Below are 22,623 nucleotides of genomic sequence, written 5' to 3' on the forward strand. Positions count from 1 at the left end.
ACATTTAGTTCGTCTACGAGCTCTATTAACTCGCTTGGCAGAGGCCTGTCTTACTGTTAACTTGGCAAAGTGCGAGTTTGCTAAGGCTACCGTAAGCTATTTGGGAAAAGTGGTTGGCCAAGGTAAAGTGCGTCCAGTTCAGGCCAAAGTATTAGCCATTCAGCAGTTTCCTTCCCCAGCTACCAAGAAAGAACTTATGCGCTTTCTGGGGATGGTTGGTTATTATCGGGGTTTCTGCTATAATTTCTCGACTGTGGTTTCCCCGTTGACCGATTTGCTTAAGAGCTCAGTAAAATTTGATTGGAATGAAAATGTTAAACTGGGACTTCCGGTTATGGCGTTTTGCTGAAGAGATGCACGAGTTAGCCCCGCTGTAATCTGTTTTAAGATTTCTTAAATATATCCAAATTCCGTTCAACTTTCGAACTCACTTTGTTTATAAGTGAATACTGTTCACAATGTCACCTAAACGAGGAAAGCAAAAGCCGAAGAAAGTTGAAAATACAGAAGATACCTCCGACTCCGAAAGCATGGAAGAGGGGGCGCACCTTACACATGGCGACGAAGACTCATCGCCGGTTAGTGGAGATCAAGCAGGCGGCTTACACGCTGATACAAGTGGTATCTTACAAGCAATAAACTCGATGAAAGTGGATATGACCTCTCAGTTCGAAACTGTCCTTTCAGCTGTACAAGAAATCAAAAACCAAGTTGCAGAGTGTTTCGGAAGATTAACGCAGACAGAGGAACGCATTTCTCAAACGGAAGATTCGGTCTCCACACTTCAATCAACGACCAGCGCTCTTGAAAAGAAAGTCACTGCGCTTACGTGGAAAATAGATGATTTGGAAAACTGCAGCCGACGCTCCAATCTGAGGCTCCTAGGTTTACCAGAAAAATCAGAGGGCAACGATGCATGTACGTTCTTAGAAAGCTGGCTGTCTGAAGCATTGGATATGGAACCACTCCGAAAGCCACTGGCCATAGAGAGGGCCCATAGGATCGGTTATATGCGAAAAACTGCAGCGGACGTGAATTCAACCCCGAGAGTGATGATCGTGAAGTTTTTGGACTATAGAGACAAGGAGCGCGTGATGCATGCGGCCAGAGCAAAAAAAGATGTACTGTATAAAAATCACAGAATCATGTTCTTTCTGGATCTTTCTGCTGAAGTGAACAAACAACGGAGGCAGTTGACGAAGTAAAGAAGAAGCTGCAAGCTAAGGGACTGATGTATGGATTCATCTTTCCAGCGCGCCTCCGGGTGACCGTTGATGGCCAGGCTCACGTCTTTCAAAGTCCGTCAGAAGTTAACGACTTTCTAATGAGCATGTAAGATGGTGCTATTTTCTGTTCTTTGTTCACTTTCAAGAACACATAAGCAATAGACAAATCAATAGGTTGAATTCCTTATAAGGGGACAATGTAAATTGCACAGTGGGGCTCAAATGTGATGCGATTCACCATACGGATCTTTTCCCTAAGTTAAATAGGGTAGATTCAGTTTGGAAGCTAGAAGTAAAGAATTGTTTGGATTTGCTGGTGGTTCTCGGCAGGTCGCAGTTGTGGAGTTAAAGTGTTTTTTATTTATTTATTTTTTTTATCTACTTTAAATTGGATGTTTATAACCATGTTATTTATTTCAGTTTGTTTTAAGTCTTATCTTTACAAGGTACAGGTGATTTTTCGTTTTAAAATATGGAAGAGTGTTGGATTATTTCATATTATAGAAGGAAATGACAGATACCATTGGGGTTAAAATTATTTCGTGGAACTGTAGGGGGCTACATACTTTTTCTAAAATCAAACAAGTGATGTCCAGATTAAAGCAACTACAGTCAAAAATTGTTTTTCTTCAAGAAACACATCTAATGCCCAAAGACATATGTAGAATAGGTAACAGGTGGCCTGGTCAGGTATTTGCAGCTTCATTTAGTTCTCAAGCGAGAGGGGTAATTACAATGATTCACAAATCAATTCCATTTCAGATGGATAAGACAATACAGGATCCTTCAGGTAGATACCTAATTGTTCAAGGGACATTATTATCTAAACGACTGAATCTTATTAATGTTTATGGCCCTAACGATGACGTACCCAAATTTTATAGTAACCTCTTCTTAACATTATCCACCTTTTCTGGGTTTTATGTGATGGGAGGAGATTTCAACTTCACATTAGAGATCGTTCATCTGGCCTTGATCAATCCCATAAACAGACTAGAAAGACCCTAAATTATTTTATAAAGGATTTAAACCTTGTTGAAATATGGAGACATTTGCACCCTAAATATATACAATATTCTTGCTTTTCCAGAACACACCAGTCCTATTCTAGAATTGATTATTTTCTTATTTCTGCAACACTTATGTCATACATTACTGAGTGTTCTTATGATTCTATTGTAATTTCAGACCATGCCCCTATTTCACTCACCTACATTGACTCTAAATTACTAGGAAACCCTCCAAAATGGAGATTTAATCCCAAATGGCTCCTAGATGATCAATTCAATAAACATATTATACAGCAAATAGATATGTATTTTGACATTAATACAACACAAACATCAGCTAGTATAAGATGGGAGGCTTTTAAAGTATTCATTAGAGGTGTTATTCTAAGTGTCACAAGTAGTAAATCAAAAAGCTTCAAGAAAGAAATGACTGAACTGGATACTAAAATAAAACTTATAGAAAAGACCTTATCAAATGAAAATGATTCAAATATTCATCAGGAACTGCTGAATCTTAGAACTAAATATAATGAACTATCTGCCAAAAAAGCAGCAGCTAGTCTAATGATGTTATGACAAAATTATTATGATCAAGGTGAAAAGGCAGGGAAATTGTTAGCTTGGAGAATTAAACAAAAGCAATCAGAAAGAACTATAAATTCTATTGAAGACAATTGTGGCATCATTACAGTGGACCCAGTAAAGATAAATGACACTTTTAAATACTTTTTTGAGAGTTTATATTCCTCTGAGTATGTAGATAACAGTACACAAAAATAATTTCTTGACAGTCTGTCTATACCTATTATTTCTGAAGAGACAAAACTGTCTCTAGATATGGACATAACAGAAGAAGAGATCACAGAAGCCATCGACAGTTTAACAGCAGGTCGAACACCGGGACCAGATGGCCTTAATGTAGATTTTTACAAGAAATTTAAAAGAAAACTTGCCAGACCTATTTTAGATATGTTTAAAGAATCCTTTGCAAATGGTATGCTCCCAGAATCCTTAAGACATGCTCTCTGTGACGTGTCAACAGAGGAATCTTGAGACACCGGATCCATTTGCAACAGTTTTAGTATATCAGACAAGTTATACAGGCGTTGGTCAATACTGGCAAACTGGTGTGGTGTAGGCAAATCCAATTGGGTAGTCAGAGTCCATGCAAAGGGGTCGAGGCCGGCAGCTGAACAAAGCAATAGTCCGTATGGATAGCGTGGGTCAAACGAGGGCAGGCAGCAGAGGTTCAAATACCACATAAACAGTCCAGTTGGCAACGTGTAATCAGTCCGATAGAAAACGCTCAGGATTGGGAGGATAACCATCAAAACTTCGCGATGGGTGAGCCAGCGTGGCACGCTGATAAGGGGAACAAAACGGAAGTGACCCGGGTTACCCGGAACCGGAAGTGCACAGTCCCAGGCACGGAATTGTGGGAAATGAAGTCAATATTCAGGTGAGGGTTCCCACTGGCTGGGAACGGAGGGAGCCACAGAGACCGCGCTCGTAACAGAGCCCCTCCCCTGCGAGTGTCTCCTGGCACGAGGAGGCAACCGACGCCGAGGTCTACCTCTTCCACGGGGACCTGGTCGATCTGGGTGGGTAGAATGGAAATCCGTGATGAGAGACGGATCCAGGATGTCCACAGCTGGCACCCAGGACCGTTCCTCCGGTCCGTAGTCCTCCCAGTCGACCAGGTACTGTAAGCGACCGTTCCGGCGTCGGGAGTCCAGGATAGTGCTGACTCTGTATGCCTCCTCGCCATCGATGATCAGGGGAGCAGGATTCTGTGGTGCGGTCTCGTCTAGGACCTCCGTCCCCTCGGGCTGACCAGCGGGCTTCAACAGAGAGACATGGAAAGTGGGTGAGATTCGATATTCTGAAGGCAGATCAAGTCTGAATGATACAGGAGTGATCTGACGGGTAATTTGAAAAGGACCCACGTACCTGGGACTTAGTTTCTTGCAGGGTAACCGGAGGCGTAGGTTCCGGGTTGAGAGCCAGACCCACTGTCCCGGTTCATAGGGAGGATTGGGACATCGTTGGCGGTCTGCCTGGACCTGGGTACGGCGGACCGTTCGTTGTAGATGGACATGGGCCCGGTTCCAGGTTTCCTCACTCCGCTGGAACCATGAGTTGACTGCAGGTAGGTCTGAGGGTTCTCCAGACCAGGAGAACAGGGGTGGTAGGAATCCTAATATGCACTGGAATGGAGTCATGTTGGTAGAAGGTTTGTGAAGTGAGTTTTGAGCGTACTCTGCCCAGAGAAGGAAACGACTCCAGTCCTCTTGATGTTGTTGACAGTAGGAACGTAGAAATCGAGTTAATTCCTGATTGAGGCGTTCCACCTGCCCGTTGGCCTCCAGGTGATATCCTGATGTGAGACTTACGTTCACGTTCAGAAGACGGAAGAAGCTGGACCATAGGCGTGAGGTGAATTGTGGTCCCCGGTCCGAGACGATATCCTCTGGTAACCCATAGAACCTGAAGACAAAATTACACAGAGCCTCGGCCGTCTCCAGGGCGGTGGGTAGTTTGGGTAATGGAATGAAGCGGCAACCCTTGGAGAACCGATCCACTACTGAGAGGATGGTGGTATATCCCTGGGACAGAGGAAGATCTGTTAAGAAGTCCACAGCAATGTGAGACCATGGTCGTTCGGGAACAGGTAGAGGTTGGAGTAGGCCGGCGGGGAGCTGGTGAGAGGCCTTAGAGGTATTGCAGGTAACACAGTTCTTGACGAATGTAATGGTGTCCGCCCTTAAAGTAGACCACCAGAACCTGTTACGAAGGAGTTGGATGGTAGCCTCAATTCCTGGATGACCAGAGCTGGGGGAAGTATGAACCTCAGAGAGAATGCGGGAACGGAGTGCGGCAGGAACGTAGGTGAGGTTATCTGGACAATCATTGGGAGGTGGATCTTGGGCCTGAGCCTCAGTGATTTCTGTCATACAGTCCCATATGACGGGCGCCATAATCACTGAGGTGGGCAGGATAGACTCAGGAGGGTGAAGATCGGAGTCAGGTTCATGGATACGGGAGAGGGCATCGGCTTTAGTGTTCTGGGAGCCGGGGCGATATTTAATGTCAAATTGGAATCTCGTGAAGAAGAGTGCCCATCGTGCTTGTCGATGGTTGAGTACTTTAGCCACCCGCAGATATTCCAAGTTCTTATGGTCCGTAAGAATAGTAAATGGATGTCTAGCTCCCTCTAACCAATGCCTCCACTCCTCCAAGGCAAGCTTTATGGCCAGCAGCTCTCGATTCCCCACGTCATAGTTTCTCTCTGCCGGACTCAGTTTGTGGGAGAAGAAGGCACATGGGAAGGTTTTGGGAGGTTGACCCTGCCGTTGAGAGAGTACTGCACCGACCCCGGTGCTGGAGGCGTCCACCTCAACGAGGAACGGTAATTGAGGGTCCGGATGACGGAGAACAGGCGCCGTAGTGAAGCGCTGACGGAGGTCTTGAAAGGCATGTACTGCGTTGGAAGGCCAGGTAAGACGTTTCTCTCCTTTCTTGATCATGGAGGTTAATGGGGCAGCTATACTGCTGAAATTACGAATGAACCGTCTATAAAAGTTCGAAAATCCCAGGAATCTCTGAAGTTCCTTGAGGGTCTTGGGACGGGGCCATTCTTGTACAGCCGTAACTTTGTCCTGATCCATTGCCACTCCCTCAGAGCTGATAACATATCCGAGAAAGCCGATCTTCTCCTGGTGGAACTGACATTTCTCCTGCTTGGCGTACAACTTGTGCTGGATGAGACGCTGGAGAACAGACCTGACGTGTTGAATGTGTTCAGAAAGAGTGTTGGAGTAGATCAAGATGTCATCAATGTATACTATCACCCATCGATTGAGCATGTCCCGAAATACCTCATTGATGAAGGCCTGAAAGTACGATGGACAGTTGGATAGGCCGAAGGGCATGACCCGGTATTCATAGTGACCTGATGTGGTAGAGAAAGCCGTTTTCCACTCATCTCCCTCTCGAATGCGGATTAAGTTGTACGCTGAGCGGAGATCCAGCTTGGTGTAGAATCTGGCGGATCGAAGTTGTTCAAGGGCTGGAGGAAGGAGTTTGAGGGGGTATCGGTACTTCACAGTCACCTCATTGAGTGCACGGTAATCGATGCATGGTCGCAAACCTCCCTCCTTCTTCTTGACGAAGAAGAATCCTGCTGAGGCTGGTGATGTGGAAGGCTGGATAAATCCCTTAGCGAGCTCCTCCTGAATGTATTGCACCATAGCTTCGGACTCAGGCTGTGAGAGAGGGAAGATACGACCTCGTGGAATTACAGCTCCTGGGACGAGGTCGATGGCACAGTCTCCAGGTCGATGGGGAGGAAGAACAGTGGCTTTGATAGCGCTGAAGGCCTCGAGCAGGTCCTGGTACTCCACAGGAATAGTGTTGCTTGATGGTGCCGTGGTGGAACTGGATGGAGACTGAATAGTGGGTGCAAGGCAGTGCTGGTGACAGTATGGTGACCATTGTGTGATGACACCCTTTGTCCAGGAGATGGTTGGTTCGTGGCGCTCCAGCCATGGGAAACCCAAGATGAGTGGTGTCTGAGGTGATGTGATGATGAAGAAGCGGATCTTTTCCTGATGACCGGGTTCTAGTTGGAGAGTTAGATCATCAGTAGTGTGGTTGACGAGTCCGGAGCCTAGTGGTCTCCCGTCGAGGGCGGCCACTGCCACAGGAGAAGCACAAGACAAGAGAGACAGCTGATTAGTTCTCACAAAGTCCTCATCCATGAAGTTACCCGCTGCCCCAGAGTCAATGAATGCTGTAGTCCTTATGAATCTCTCCCCAGATTTTAGCATAACAGGTATCACACAGCGGTTTATACAAAGTCTGTTCGAACTCACCGAGGTAGGTGGACGTGGTGGTCTGGTAGGACAGGTGGCTCGAATGTGTCCCGTCATACCACAGTATAGACAGAGATGATTGCGCATCCTACGTTCTCTCTCCTCGATGGTGATTCTAGTGCCGCCCAGCTGCATGGGTTCGGGAGCTGCGGAAGCTGAGGACTGGGCAGGCTGGGGAAGAGCCATGGGAGGGAAATTCCGACTCGGCTTGCGAGTCCGCAAAATATTGTCCACCCGAATGGAAAGATCAATGTACTGAGAGAATGTCAAACCTTCATCACGGCAAGCCAACTCAACTTGGAGATCAGAATTTAGTCCCTTGCGATAGTGAAGCTTGAGGGGACCATCATTCCATCCGCTCTGAGCTGCCAGTGTACGAAAGTCCAGAGCATAATCCGCTGCGGAGCGTCGGCCTTGACGTAATGCCAGAATCCTTTCCCCCGCAGCACCGCTTTCTGGAGTGGGTTGAAAAACCTCCTTAAAGCTTTGAAGGAACGTGGCAAACGTGGGGTAGGTAGCCTGGCCCAGATCCCAGACAGCCGTGGCCCACTCCAGCGCCCTTCCCGTGAGAAGGGAGCAAACAAATGCAATTTTGCTTTCATCAGCAGCATACAAGTTCGGCTGTTGGTTCACAAACAGTGTGCATTGTAGTAAAAAGCCCTTACACTTTGAAGCGGTCCCATCGAACTTCTCAGGGAATGCAAGTCGGGGGCTGGCAATGGCTGCCTGATTTCCCGCGGAGGGTGCAGGCGGCATGATCGGCGCTGGCGCTGGAGGTGGAGCGGGTGTTGCAGCAGCCCGTAGGGACTGGATCGCCTGAACCAGTTGTGCGGTCAGAGTACTCAGGTGATCCAGCTGCTGCTGGTGGTGAAACGACATCGAAGCTTGTGTAGACATCTCCGATGCTATCTGGGAAACTGTCGCTGGATCCGTGGGTGGCGAAGTTTTCTGTGACGTGTCAACAGAGGAATCTTGAGACATCGGATCCATTTGCAACAGTTTTAATATATCAGACAAGTTATACAGGCGTTGGTCAATACTGGCAAACTGGTGTGGTGTAGGCAAATCCAATCGGGTAGTCAGAGTCCATGCAAAGGGGTCGAGGCCGGCGGCTGAACAAAGCAATAGTCCGTATGGATAGCGTGGGTCAAACGAGGGCAGGCAGCAGAGGTTCAAATACCACATAAACAGTCCAGTTGGCAACGTGTAATCAGTCCAATAGAAAACGCTCAGGATTGGGAGGATAACCATCAAAACTTCGCGATGGGTGAGCCAGCGTGGCACGCTGATAAGGGGAACAAAACGGAAGTGACCCGGGTTACCCGGAACCAGAAGTGCACAGTCCCTGGCACGGAATTGTGGAAAATGGAGTCAATATTCAGGTGAGGGTTCCCACTGGCTGGGAACGGAGGGAGCCACAGAGACCGCGCTCGTAACACTCTCATTACCCTCATACCCAAGCATAACAAAATAAATACAAAATGTGATTCATTTCGACCAATCTCATTACTTAACACAGATGTTAAAGTACTAAGTAAAATTTTAGCAAGGAGGTTGGAGACACTTCTACCTAAGATAATACACAGAGACCAAAATGGATTCATTAAGGGTAGGCAGGGTTTTCATAATGTTAGAACCTTGCTTAATGTTTTATATCTTAAAAAAGGGGCTTGTGATACGGCCATTCTTTCCTTAGATGCCGAAAAGGCTTTCGACAGGGTGGAATGGCCGTATCTATTTGAGGTCCTTAAAAGGTTTGGATTTGGGGAAATTTTCTGTAAATGGATTAAGATACTTTACATGCATCCTATGGCTGAAGTACTAACTAACAATATAGTTTCTAAGGCTTTTAACATCCAAAGGGGTACTCATCAAGGGTGCCCCCTTTCACCCCTTCTTTTTATCTTAGCAATTGAGCCACTTGCCATCGCGGTAAGATCTCATAGTAATATACTAGGTATCAGATCAGACACAATAGATTTGCGCATTTCATTGTATGCAGATGATGTAGTTCTATACTTGACAAATCTGGCTCACTCTTTGGTAACTTCTCTGGTTATAAAATAAACCAATCTAAATCATGTATCCTTTTACTGAATAATAGTGATAGTCAAATACCAACTGTAACACAATTCAATGTGGTAGATTCCTTTATTTATTTAGGAATTAAAATAACTGCGGATGTAGATCATATATCTTCGGTTAATTACCAACCTCTTTTGAACACTATCTCTAAATTTATTGAACGGTGGAAAAATCTACCTATATCGCTAATTGGACGTGTAAATATAATAAAAATGAGCGTACTACCTAAAATATTATATCTGTTTCAAAATATTCCTCTATGCCCTCCAACCTCCTTTTTTACAATACTTCGGAGATCATTCACTGACTTCATATGGAACAATAAAAGAGCTCGTGTTCGGTTATCATTATTATACTTGCCTTATAATAGAGGTGGTCTTCAGTTTCCAAATCTACAGTGGTACTACTGGGCAGCACAGTTACGATCGACTTTATACTATTTCTCATCTGAACATTGTACATCTTGGGTGGATATTGAATCTTTCTTCATAAAGTCAAAATTACCCCTTAATCTCTACCTCTATTCGGCAGACATTAAATCTCTCAGAAAAGATAAAGATGTTCTATCTTTTAACCCTATCCTCATTAATACAATTAACGTCTGGTGTGATGTATATAAATATTTAGGGCAGTGCAATACTTTATCATGTTTTACTCCAATATGGGGAAACAAGCGTTTTAAACGAGCTAGATCTGACCCTGGATTTAAGATGTGGTTTGATAAAGGGCTACAGAAAACTGAGGATTTCTATAGGGAAAAGGATCTAATGTCCTTTGCCGAAATTGTAGCGCAATTTGATATTCCCAAAAAGCATTTTTTTAAATTCCTTCAATTTAGGAGCTATGTTTCTTCCGATCAAGGTGCAAAGCTTACAAAACCTAATAAGACACCTCTTGAAGAACTGTTATCAAAATCTGCCCAAACTAAAGGTTTAATATCTATGTTTTATAAAATGTTAGAATCACACTCTAAAGAATCATCAGAATCTAAATTGGCTTCCTGGAGAGAAGATTTAAATGTAAATATTCCCTCGGATGTTTGGGATGAAATATGTACGAAAGCTCATGTACAAACAGTTAATAGTAATCTTAAATTAATTCAGTACAACTGGATTATGAGAATTTACATTACTCCAGTTAGGTTAAATAAAATTAACCAGAATATTTCAGACACGTGCATCAAATGCTCAGATGATAAAGGTACACTTTTGCATTGCATGTGGAACTGCCCAAAGGTGCAGGAGTTTTGGAAGGAGGTGGTTATATATATTTCTCAGATGGTGTCTATAAATCTACCAATGAAACCTGAAATTTTTATTTTGGGAATTATTCCTGAGAATACTGTGGACCATGGCAGAACTCGTAAACTTGTTGATATTAGTATACTTCAAGCAAAGCTTGATATCCTTTATATCAAATTCTGATTTTGGGAATGTACTAAATAAGACAGAAGAAGACAAGATAACTTGACACTTGACCTATCTTATCCCCCTTTTCATATTTTTATTTTAAAAAAACATTGTTAAATAATGATTTGTTGTATGCCTTCTATGCATGTTTTGTATTTTCAACTAACCCTTCCTACTGTATTACTTTCTGGAATAACCTGTGTTGCTATTTAAATTAACCTGCGCCTTGTTTTTTTGTTTGTTTTTGTTTTTTGTCATATGAAAAAATGTAACTATAATATTGTTGTATTACATTGTTATATATTTTGATACATCTCAATAAACAGATTGTTTAAAAAAATAAATAAAAAAAATGTTAAAATGTTGTTGATGACTGCTCCTGTTCTAGCTGCACCGAGACTGGATATGCCATTTAAATTACAAGTGGATGCTAGCCAGGTCGGTGCTGGAGCTGTTTTGTTACAGACAGGGGAGGATGGACTGGACTACCCAGTAAGTTTCTTTTCTCGTAAGTTCAATACTTACCAGAGAATTTATTCGGTAATTGAGAAAGAGGCTCTATCTCTAATTTGCGCACTTCAGTTTTTTTGATGTGTATGTGGGGGGAGGAATGAACGTAGTGGTGTATTCTAATCACAATCCTCTAACTTTTTTGCATTCCTTACAGTCACCAAGTCAGCGCTTAATGCGTTGGATTCTCTTTCTACAGCCTTATAATTTGATTATTAAACACATTAAAGGGTCAGATAACATAGTGGCAGATGCGTTGTCTCGTGTTCCTGATCTGACCAACTAAGTACAACGGTTGTACAGTTGTTTTCCATTTTCTGTTCTTTTTTGTCACCTTAATTTGCTTTCAGGATCCAGATTGCTGGTGGCAAGGTGGGCAGAATGGAGAGAATTGTGAACATCATGTGGTACTCTAGTCAGATGTTGTGTAATGACGTGTATAGATGTATGATTTCTAATGTTGTGTTGGTGGAGGTATTTTTTTTTTTGTGTTTTGTTTTTGATCCGGTTTGGAACGGATCTCTTTCAAAGGGGGGTGTGTGACGGTTCCAGTGAATAACTGGTGATTTCGGAGTTGCAGGTGATTGGCTGACGGGAGCGGGTACACACCTGAATCCAATCAGAGCACTTTGAAAAGACTGGGACGGAGATGGCGAAGAGAGAGCGTTAGCTGAGCTTTGGTCATCGTTGGCTGCTCTGGAGCACTTGAGGCTACCGGAGAACGAAGGAGATGTGAGGAATTTGGGAGATCACCGCCGCCGTTGGGCCAGCTTCCTCTGCCGGGGCTGTCGCTTCTGGTGATTTTACAGACCGTGTTTGGTTGGACTGTTGTCATAATTGTTACACGTTTGCCGGCCGATAGGCTGATTACTATTCATACTCACTTTTTATATTGATATACTTTATAGCAGAATAAATTCAAGTAATAACTGGCTGTGGTGTGTGGTGACTCCCTTATTTTGTTGCGATTTGGAAAGGAGATCGTAACAGATGGATTCAGTCAATGTGGAAGAACTTGACTGGTCTGCAGAAAGCAAAGACATCTCCGGCGTGTCTTTGAGCCAAAAGCTCATCACCAAACACCAATCACTTGTAACTATGGGTACAGTGATTTTTGACACTTGCAGAATGCTTGCAACAGAGATGGAAATACAATTTATAAATACATGAATATTGCCACAGTTTTGGAAGTGCCTTTTTCTGTTCTAAAGGCACCCTTTTATATTGATGGTCGCATGATGGTCACATATTGCATTTAAAAAACATGCTTTAGACACCGGTCATGCTGATGGTGTTTCCCATAGCATCTTGTCAGACGCAGTGTCTCATTCCTGCTCTCAGGGGAACCAGGGTTACATTTGTACCAGAGACATTCTCTTGCTTAGATTGTATTTTACTAAATGAATTAACAATGAAAAGAAAAACACAAAATGCAAAGCTTTAACCATGTTAAAAGAACAGCAACTGGATTTATCTAGACTTGTTGAAATGAAGATAATGGAGTTTGAACAGGTATTATGGGCTATCCTTTTTCAATTTTGCACAACAAACCAAAGCCACCTGAAGCACAACATGTGAAAAACTAAAAGAGTTTGTTGACATGAGCTCATGCAGTCTGCTTCAATACGCCATATTTGGGAGCCAAAGCTGTCACAGAATTAGAGTAATGTTTGGTCTGCTTGGATGTTTTCATCCTCATGGGTCGAAGTCAATGACATTTACATGGGAGAAAACATTATGAAAAAGTCACAGAGAATAGATGAAGTATCATTCCATATTGATTTGGTCTTAATGTAACATATTACACTGTCTGAACTAGGAGCTTAAAGTCATAAAACTGCTGGATAGGAGACTACTGACGATTTTAACCTGATTACTACATAAAGCAAACCATAAAAACAAACTTTTAAGATGCTGTAGGAATGCACAACAAATCCAACACCATTTTTTTCTGATGCATTTACTGCCTTTCATGTTAGCCAAACAGAAATATGTAGCGGCATGTGTGTGTGTGTGTGTGTGTGTGTGTGTGTGTGTGTGTGTGTGTGTGTGTGTGTCACTGTCTTTCTGTCATCTCTCATTTGTCCATCTTCATTCCAGTGAATGATCACATTCTCAGGTTTCCGTTCATCTTCTGTGTATGAGAAATTCATCTCTGAAGTTTGTAATCAATTCTGTGCTCCAGGCAACTGACTGTCATCTGACAGTAATGAAAATAAATATGCCTTGACTAATTTCGGGAGATGACACTTTTTCATATTCCTCCTCCAAACAAGAGCTGAAATTTGACCGTCATGGTCACTAAATCTCGTCTTCTTATGATCACTAGTTTGGTTTCAGTCAGCTGAGGTCAAAAAGCAAAACAAAGGCAACATTGTGAGTGTGTGCTACCTTTGCAGTGTAAAGAAAATAAAGTCTACAGAAATCATACTTTTTAATGAAAATAAAGAATTAATTACTGATAAGGACTAAAGCAATAATGTGATAAGTTACAATTAAAAATGAAATTGACTAAAAAATGAAAAAAAAAAAATACAAATATGTCACAAATATGTTCGGGAAGTTTCTTTGTTCCGTTCCATAATGCAGAGCATGCAGACTTCAGTGTTTTACTCATTTCTGGGTGTAATTGCATTGGTCTACTGTCACACCTGCTGCCCTGATCTCTAGATATGCATGGCTTACTGCTCTGAAACAACAGATGTGAGATTAAGAACAACTTACAAAATCAACACTAAAAGTAGAAGAAAGGATGATAGAGCTGAACCGCATTGCATAATTCTTCATACATTTTTAATCATGATGTCATCACTAAGGCCCCGTTTACACGAAGGGAAGACGCAGATATTTGCCTGCGGTTTGGCCTCTCATTTACACGAAAACCCGGTTTTTATCACAGAAAATGGTTATTTCTAAAAACTCCGGCCAAAGTGGAGATTTCTGATAACGCCGGTTATGTGTTGCAGTGTCAACTGGGAGAAACGGGGTTTCAGGTTCTCAAACGTCACATTATGTGCCATAAAATGCTTAACATCATGTGAGCGCCCTATTTACAGTTTATTTGGCTACGCTCGTGTTATTCGTTGGTGTCGATTCTGAGGATTTTGATTGGCTTGCATGGCTTTTTTCTTTTCCCGATACTGCTGCCCATAGGTTTGGCATAGTTATTATGGCGCTCGACGGCGTATTTATGCGGGTTGATATAAATGACAAGTTTTTTGAAAATGATGTTATGTGCACAATGTTTTTATTGAAAACGGAGGGAAGGAAATATTAGTTTCTCTAAATACCCGGCTATGTGTAAATGTGGTCTAAATATCTGGATGGATCTTTGGTTCCTTTCAATCTCTGAACTTAGATTTGTTTGTCCAGACTGAAATGTCAACTGCAGGTATTTTTACCCCAAACTTTTTAAAGGTTTTGGATCATATGTGATCCTCGCACAACATAAGCTCAGAGCAACTGCTATCCCTCAACAACTCATGAGGACAAAACACTTCCAGAGTGAAGGTCTGGGTGTGTGCAGGTGAGTTTAATTACTTCATTAAATTCATGATTTTCACTTAACTGAACCATTTATCAGTGTCACAGGGCTATGAATGTTTTAAACACATCTGCAACAGAGCTGCCAGCGTTTCTATCTCTGTCTAAAAAAAAGCTCAACGCAAGACCATGTAGAGAGTTGTTCAAGTAGAACTCATGAGCTTTTCAGAGACAGTGATTTTATGAAGACTCCATGCCCTCAGATTCACATTTAGTTCTTGAGATTAAATAACCCACATTTATTGCAGTAAGAGGTTTCTGCCATGCATTTATGCTTCAATTCAAGACTTTACAGTATGAAAGCACATGTGCCCTCAGTGTACATCTGTCATGTGACTGATCCAAACACACTGAGCTGCTGTTCGCTGTTGCAGCTTCTGACACCTTTCCTGGCAAGGTGTCACTCCAATTTTACACTGGAAGTTGAATTTGTGAATCCCATTCTGACAGGGTCCTCAGGCCAAGAATGTGAAGCTTCAGATTTCTTTACGCGATTTGAGACATCCACTCTCTGAACCTTTGGCTTTCTGGCAGCTTCTGCCTCCATGTTTCTTTTTAGTGACATTGTTCTCTGTTGCTGTGTTCTTGTGTTTCTGACAGCTCTTGGTCATTTTCACTGCTGTTTGCTGTAAGACAGACTGATACAGATGTGACCCTGACAATCAGTGGCTCAAAATGCATCTTTGGAGTGAAGGCACATAATGCTGTGCTGACACACACATTTCAGGTTTTGGAGTCTCTACTAATGAGCAGACAATTTGAATCAGGTGTGTTTGATTAAGGAGTCATAGAAAACAGTGCAGTGTTGGGACTAATGCTGTGTTCCAGGCAGGCTTTTAAGCCTGTAAATCACAACTTCAAACCACGACTCACGACTTTGTAGCGTTCCAGGCAAGTCACACCAATAATTTGATAGCAACAATATATTGTTCTAAAGTCTATTTTTTCACCATGTACTACTTGCATTAATACCTTAGGGGCTGTCATTGTTGATTTGCGGGCTATGTGACGTCAGAGCTCGGAACTGGGAGTACATCGATCTAGTACGAGTTCACGGGCTTGACTGCCGTACCAGTTCACTTTCACAGGTAGAAGGTTGAAAAAACACGGGCAAAGGGTTGCCTGGAACGCAGCATTATTCACATAGTCTTGTAATGATCTCATTTGGTGAGTTTGCTGATGATTTCCACTCATTAGCACGTGTGAATAACTGCTGGGCTGGGAAGATTAAGTAAAGCACTGAGCTGAAAATTTATCCAAGCTCATATCCAACCATGAGCTTGTGGAGGCTGGTTTTTAATTGATGATAATGCAAATGCCAAATTAAAATAAATATAGAATTTTTCATTGTTTCATCATTCCCAAATGATAGTATTCTTGATAGGGGGTAAACTGTAAATTTTAACACATTACAACTTTTACATGGTTCAGCTTTGTATTCATTAGTGAATCCTGAAAAATCAAATGTATCCACAAAAATATTGGGCAGCACAACTGTTTTCAACAGTGATAATAATCAGAAATGTTTCTTAAGCAGCAAAATAGCATATTAGAATGATTTCTGAAGGATCATGTGACACTGAAGATTGGGGTAATGATGCTGATTTTTTTTTTTTTTTACATAAATTCACATAGAAAACAACTATTTGAAATTTTAATAATATTTCACAATATAATATAAAATATAATTACTGTTTTTGTGAGGAACATACCGAGAGGAGACATTTCAGGTACTCCCGCAGCATATGGCCCGTCCAGAAACTTTGGCTCATTGTCATTGATGTCCTGGACCTTTACAATAAATTCAGACTCATCCTCTACCGGAGCGTTGGTTCTGCTGTCGACCGCCTGAGCACGCAGAGTGTAATAACCCTGTTCCTCTCGGTCCAGACGTTTGGTGGCGTGGATGTCCCCTGTTTTCTCATCGATAGTGAAGATAGAGGATGCCCCGTCTCCTGTCAACACGTACTTGATGTTTCCGTCACCCTTATCCACATCTGAATGCAGCTGTAAAAGACATACACCACATAAAGATTTACAGACAACCAAAACATACCCTTCAGCTGTTATGTGCTAGGAAATTTTGATTAAATGGGTAACAGCTTTTAAACAAATCAGTACAAAAAATTACAGTAAAGTACTATAAAACACAATTTTATAACTTCCTTCTTAGTCAAAAACAGCTTTACTGAAACCAGGCTGCAAAATGATTCGCTTTCTACTTTGTCTTTATGATGCAATAAAGATGAATACATCACACAAGACTTTGATATCTAACCTCTGTGGAACACTAGCATTTTAAAAAAACAGTGGGCGCTTTTTAACCTCTTCACTTCATTCTCACCGGATGGTTTAGCAATGGGGAAGATTCAATCATAATACTGCAACATAAGCAACTCAGTTCATTTCAAATCCTGATCTGTAATATATATATATATATATATATATATATATATAAAAAATATTATTATTATTTTCTAACCTTGGAAGTTTGCCTTAAAATAGCTACCTGAAAAGGGTAACAAGATTAAAAAAAATGAGGGACTAGGGACTAATGAGGGAAAACAGGAACACAAAGACAACTACAACCTAAAAATACAAAAACAAACAACACGTGAAGGTCTCACAGGTCAACTGTTACAGGGAGGGTCAGAGACATGCGGATCCATTTGCAGCATTTTATTCGAAGAGGTGGTCAAACAGACAGGGTCAAACACCAGCAAACAATAACAACGAGAATGATCCAGAGAGTAGTCAAAACACAGGCAGAAGGTCGGGGCTGGCAGCGAGAATCAAACACGGGAGGGAGTCCAGGAATCAAACACACGGGAAAACAAACACGGGGAGAAATGCTCAAAATGACCATGAGGAACGATAAGATTTCGCAGAGTGGCTGTGTGTGTGAGAAGCTTAAATGCAGTCAGTGTGATGAGGACAGATGTGTGCAGCAATCAGTGCAGTGGGTCACGAGGAGCAGGTGTGAGCAGTGATTGGTGCAGTGGCTTGTGGGGGATGAAGTCCAAGATGTGTAGTGCAAGAGTTTGAGATGACAGGACAATGGAGACTCAAATGGTGACTTCAACACTCCAGGGGAGGACTGGGACAAAATTTCAGGCCGGGAAATCTCACACTCATCCAGGCCATCCCAAAAACCCACAACAAATTCTGAAACCATGGACAATATATATATATATATATATATATATATATATATATTGAATATATCTTTAGTAATATCCTAACACTGAATTTTTATTTATTTATTTATTTATTTATTTTGCATTATCATGGGTCATGTTTTGTCCTTAGGAAAATTAACCATGGTTTAATTAGGCCTATGGTGAAAGTATAGTAGTAACTGTGTTGTTTTTTTTGTTGTTGTTTTTTTTGGCATTTTGATTACAATTTGTATAACCAGAGTTTTACTACAAATACCATAAAGTGTAGCAAAACCTTTTTTAATTTGTGGTTACCATAGTTTAACTATAGTAACAATGGTTTTTGGTTTTTAGTGAAAACATGGTTAATTTTTGTAAGGGTTGTATTGTTGTTAGCGTTAGCTCCCTCTAAACGTGTTATAAAACAATGTGAATATTTGTCTGCTAAATTCCTACTCTTTACAAAATTATGCCATTTTGTTAATTTTGCTGCAAACTGGCTGCTATTGATAATATTTGCAAGCAGTTTAATGCTTAACTAAGAAAACAAAACTACAATAGTCTATTTACAGATGTATCTGACCTGTAAATTAAGTACTGAACAGGACAGTTTCGACTCTCTGCTCCACCTGGGCGCTCCATTCTCGATTCTTGCATTCTTTTGGCGGACGCGCGGATGGGCGGAGCGTGCGCGTGGCGAATTGGTTGTCAGTCAAGACAAACCGGATTACGATTTATAAGAGTATTATTATTGAATGGCGAATTTGGAAATAATCACTTTAGTACATTCGGCAGGCAACAGAAACAACAACACCAACAATATATATATGAAAATAAAATATTAATAAAAAAATAGCAGCGGGCCAAATTGGCTGCCAGGCCACCGGTAATTGTCCCGGTTCTCCCGATGGCCAGTCTGCCCCTGCAACACTCAATCCCTGTCTGTATCCGCTGTCCAACACAGAAATCACACCATCACTAACACAGCTGCACAGATAATAAAGAGCTGTGTGCTTCTCTTACTGCTGATGAAGCTTACGTTCTGAGAGACAGGGATAACGTTTTAGTCTGTTGCCTTTTCCTATAACAAACAATGCCGAACAGAGATGCCGCAAATGTATCACTGATGCACCTTTTCTTCCAATTCAGATGATCATAGAATGATGCTACAGATGAATCTCTGTAATGTGAATGAGAGAACAATCCAATTTGTTCTTTTCTCAGAGACAAATAGTGTTATATTTCGAAACAATTAATGTAAAATTAAGATGTTAATTTGCTGAAAAATAACAGCTAATAAGTTTGCAACTTTGGCCAGAAAATTTTAACTCCAAATGCATTTGACTCCATTTAACATAAATAAGTATCAAATATTAGCAGCTCTTTTGTATGAAATCCCAAATTTTCCGAGGCAGAATGGTTGATTTCTGAGAGGAACCTGACGCGATCGGCATCTCTTTCCGCCGTAGAGCTCATCCTGTATGCAGTCAGTGCACAAATTAAAAAACCACCGCCAGAAGAAGCATTACATCAGCTTTGGTTGTAAAATGCCATTGGCTCTTGTGTCTCGTGACCGACTGCGTCATGCTGAACAAATTCGGGAGTATCTTTTTGAATGTGATATGTGCAGAAGCAAGATTATTTTTAAGCGATTAAAACCTTATGATTTACTCCGTTCTTCACATAAAGATATCGCAGGACTTGGAATGGGGTTCACCAGGAGTTCGCCACCGCTGCTATAATACAACAAGAAATCATTGCTATTGAGATGTGGACTATCCGAGAAAACAAGCTAAATTAAATATTTCAAAACCACTACAATGATGAATTCCTGCTTCTAGACTGCTGAATGATGATTTGATCTGAAAGTTCAGAGAAACTTTGGTAGTGATAATCAGAAATTCATTGCATTGCTCATTGTAATAGCCAAAATACTCATTGTAATTTACAGATACAAACATTTTGGGGAGTTTAAAGTCAGACATTTTTGTGTACAAAATACACCAGCCGGTCAGTGAACGGTCCATTGGTCACTTGAGTCTCCTGAAGGGTCTGAGTGAAAGCTCTTATTTGTTGTGTGTTAAAATCAATCGAAGGTAAGTGATGGTTAGGCAGGTTAGCAGCTTTGGGAGTGTCAGTAAGCCTGGAATAGTCTACCATGTGAATCATAATTTGACAGTAGCTCTGAAGCATCTGGAGATGGGGCCTTACAAATGCAAATGTGAAAATAGTTTCAGACAGCTTCGCTGAGGATAAGACAAGCTTCAGCGCTCACAGACCAATCAGCTTTCCATCAAAGTCACAATGGATTCTTACATTTCTGATTATACATTTTCTGGAGCAGGAGAAGACTTCATATCTGCATCCAATTGCAGGGAAAATGGAATTGAGAATAAAGTATTTATAAGAGAGAGAAAGAGTTTTTGGACTGTTAGTTGTGGTTTCTCCCATTGTCTCCCCCTGTTGTTTGGTTTCTCCCATGCCCATATTTGGTCTTCCTTTTCCTGTGTTCATTAAGTTCCATTAGTTCCACCTGTGTTGCATTAATTATCCTCGTTTTCTCCCTATTACTTAAGCACTGTGTTTGGCGTCTGCTGTTATACATGTCATCCCGTTGGTTTCCCTTTCGGTTTATGTTAATAAATGTTATTGTATTCAGAAGAACCCCTGGTTTCCTTGCTCCAGCGAAATCGTGACAAGGCTAAAGTCAGAAATACTATTAAATGTCTGAATGTATGTACAAATATTTTTTATTTTTTATTGTATTTATGTATTTATTGATTGATTTAATTGCTCAATACATCAATACATTTCATACACTGAAGATCTTAATTTGTCTAAATAGATGCATTTACAATAAATATGGCTAATAAATCTACAAACTAATTTACAGTTGCAATCAAAATTATTCAACCCTTGTTGAATCTAATCTACAACCTTGTTCTGATTAGTTGTCTTTGTTGCTATGGTCTTGTTCCTTGTTTTTCATTGGTTCATTCTTGTCATGTGTCCCTCATTGTCTGTATAAATAGCTCTTGTGTTTTAATGGTCCTGGTCGCGTATTAATGAAGTGTAATTCTGCTGTTTGGTGAGTGTTGATCAAATCTGTTTCAAGTCAAGTTTATGTCAAGTCTGTTTCATGCCAAGTCAAGTCAAGTCTAGTCACGTCATTGTTTGGATTACGTTTGTTGTTTGGATTTCACGTTTGGATTGTTTGTTTGGATTATGGATTATCGTCACTGTAAATAAACTGCACTTGGGTTCATCACATCTCGCCGTCTCAGTGGACTGATTGTTACAGAATATGCGACCGTCTAAAATGAATCCAGCAGTTTCCCTCCTTGGATTGCGTCAAGGCAAACGCTCCATTGAGGAATTTGTGGAGGATTTCTGTGGACTGTGTCATATGGTGGACTTCAATGACATTGCGCTCAAGGACATATTTCGTTTTGGACTATCACCTGAGATTTCGTTTTTAATGCCACGCCACTCTCCACATCGGTCACTTGAACAATACATTGATTTCGCACTTCGTTTGAGTGGTTCCTCGTTTACTGTGGGGGTTGTGCTTCAGAGCCTGCTCACGTCATGTCTGCTGCTTCAAGGCCGGCTCACGTCATGTCTGCTGCTTCAGGGCCGGCTCACGTCATGTCTGCTGCTTCAGGGCCTGCTCACATCATGTCTGCTGCTTCAGGGCCTGCTCACGCCATGCCTGCTCACGTCATGTCTGCTGCTTCAGGGCCTGCTCACACCATGCCTGCTCACGTCATGTCTGCTGCTTCAGGGCCTGCTCACGCCATGCCTGCTCACGTCATGTCTGCTGCTTCAGGGCCTGCTCACACCATGCCTGCTCACGTCATGTCTGCTGCTTCAGGGCCTGCTCACGCCATGCCTGCTCACGTCATGTCTGCTGCTTCAGGGCCTGCTCACACCATGCCTGCTCACATCATGTCTGCTGCTTCAGGGCCTGCTCACGCCATGCCTGCTCACGTCATGTCTGCTGCTTCAGGGCCTGCTCACGCCATGCCTGCTCACGTCATGTCTGCTGCTTCAGGGCCTGCTCACGCCATGCCTGCTCACATCATGTCTGCTGCTTCAGGGCCTGCTCACGCCATGCCTGCTCACGTCATGTCTGCTGCTTCAGGGCCGGCTCACGTCATGTCTGCTGCTTCAGGGCCTGCTCACATCATGTCTGCTGCTTCAGGGCCGGCTCACGTCATGTCTGCTGCTTCAGGGCCGGCTCACATCATGTCTGCTGCTTCAGGGCCTGCTCACATCATGTCTGCTGCTTCAGGGCCTGCTCACGCCATGCCTGCTGTTCCAAAACCTGCTCACGCCATGCCTGCCACTCCAAGGCCTGCTCACGCCAAGCCTGCCGCTCCAGGGCCTACTCACGCAAAGTCTGCACCCAAAATGGCTGCCATCCCAGAGCCTGTTCGCAAGATGGTTGCCTGCCCAGAGTCTGCACCCAAGATGGCTGCCATCCCAGAGCCTGTTCACAAGATGGCCGCCGCTCCAGAATATGCTCACAAGATGGCCGCCATGCCCAAGCCTGCACACAAGATGGCCACCATCCCAAAGCCTGTTCACAAGATGGCTGCTGCTCCAGAGTCTACACCTGTCATGACTGCCCTTCTAGAGTCAGCTCATAAGATGGCCACCACGCCAGAGTCCCCGGCCAAGGTGACCGCCACGCCAGAGCCACGCCATACCTCGCCTAATCTGCCAGAGCCACGCCAAGCCTCACCTTATCCTACAGAGCCTCATCATGTCATGATTACCAGTGTGATGGACCCACCACTGATGTC

The 22,623-nt window shown here is 42.5% G+C and overlaps 1 protein-coding gene across 1 annotated transcript in view; it reads right to left on the bottom strand.

Annotated features, from left to right (window-relative positions):
• LOC141300202 (cadherin-7) overlaps window positions 1–22,623 on the bottom strand; it is a 159,573-nt gene that overhangs the window by 109,142 nt on the left and 27,808 nt on the right. The window contains exon 2 of the mRNA XM_073830536.1: window positions 16,370–16,664. Coding sequence (XP_073686637.1) covers window positions 16,370–16,664 — 295 coding nt within the window. The remainder of the gene's footprint in view (window positions 1–16,369; window positions 16,665–22,623) is intronic.

The sequence above is a fragment of the Garra rufa genome, chromosome 24 (genome assembly GCF_049309525.1).
Source record: "Garra rufa chromosome 24, GarRuf1.0, whole genome shotgun sequence".
Classification (NCBI taxonomy): domain Eukaryota; kingdom Metazoa; phylum Chordata; class Actinopteri; order Cypriniformes; family Cyprinidae; genus Garra; species Garra rufa.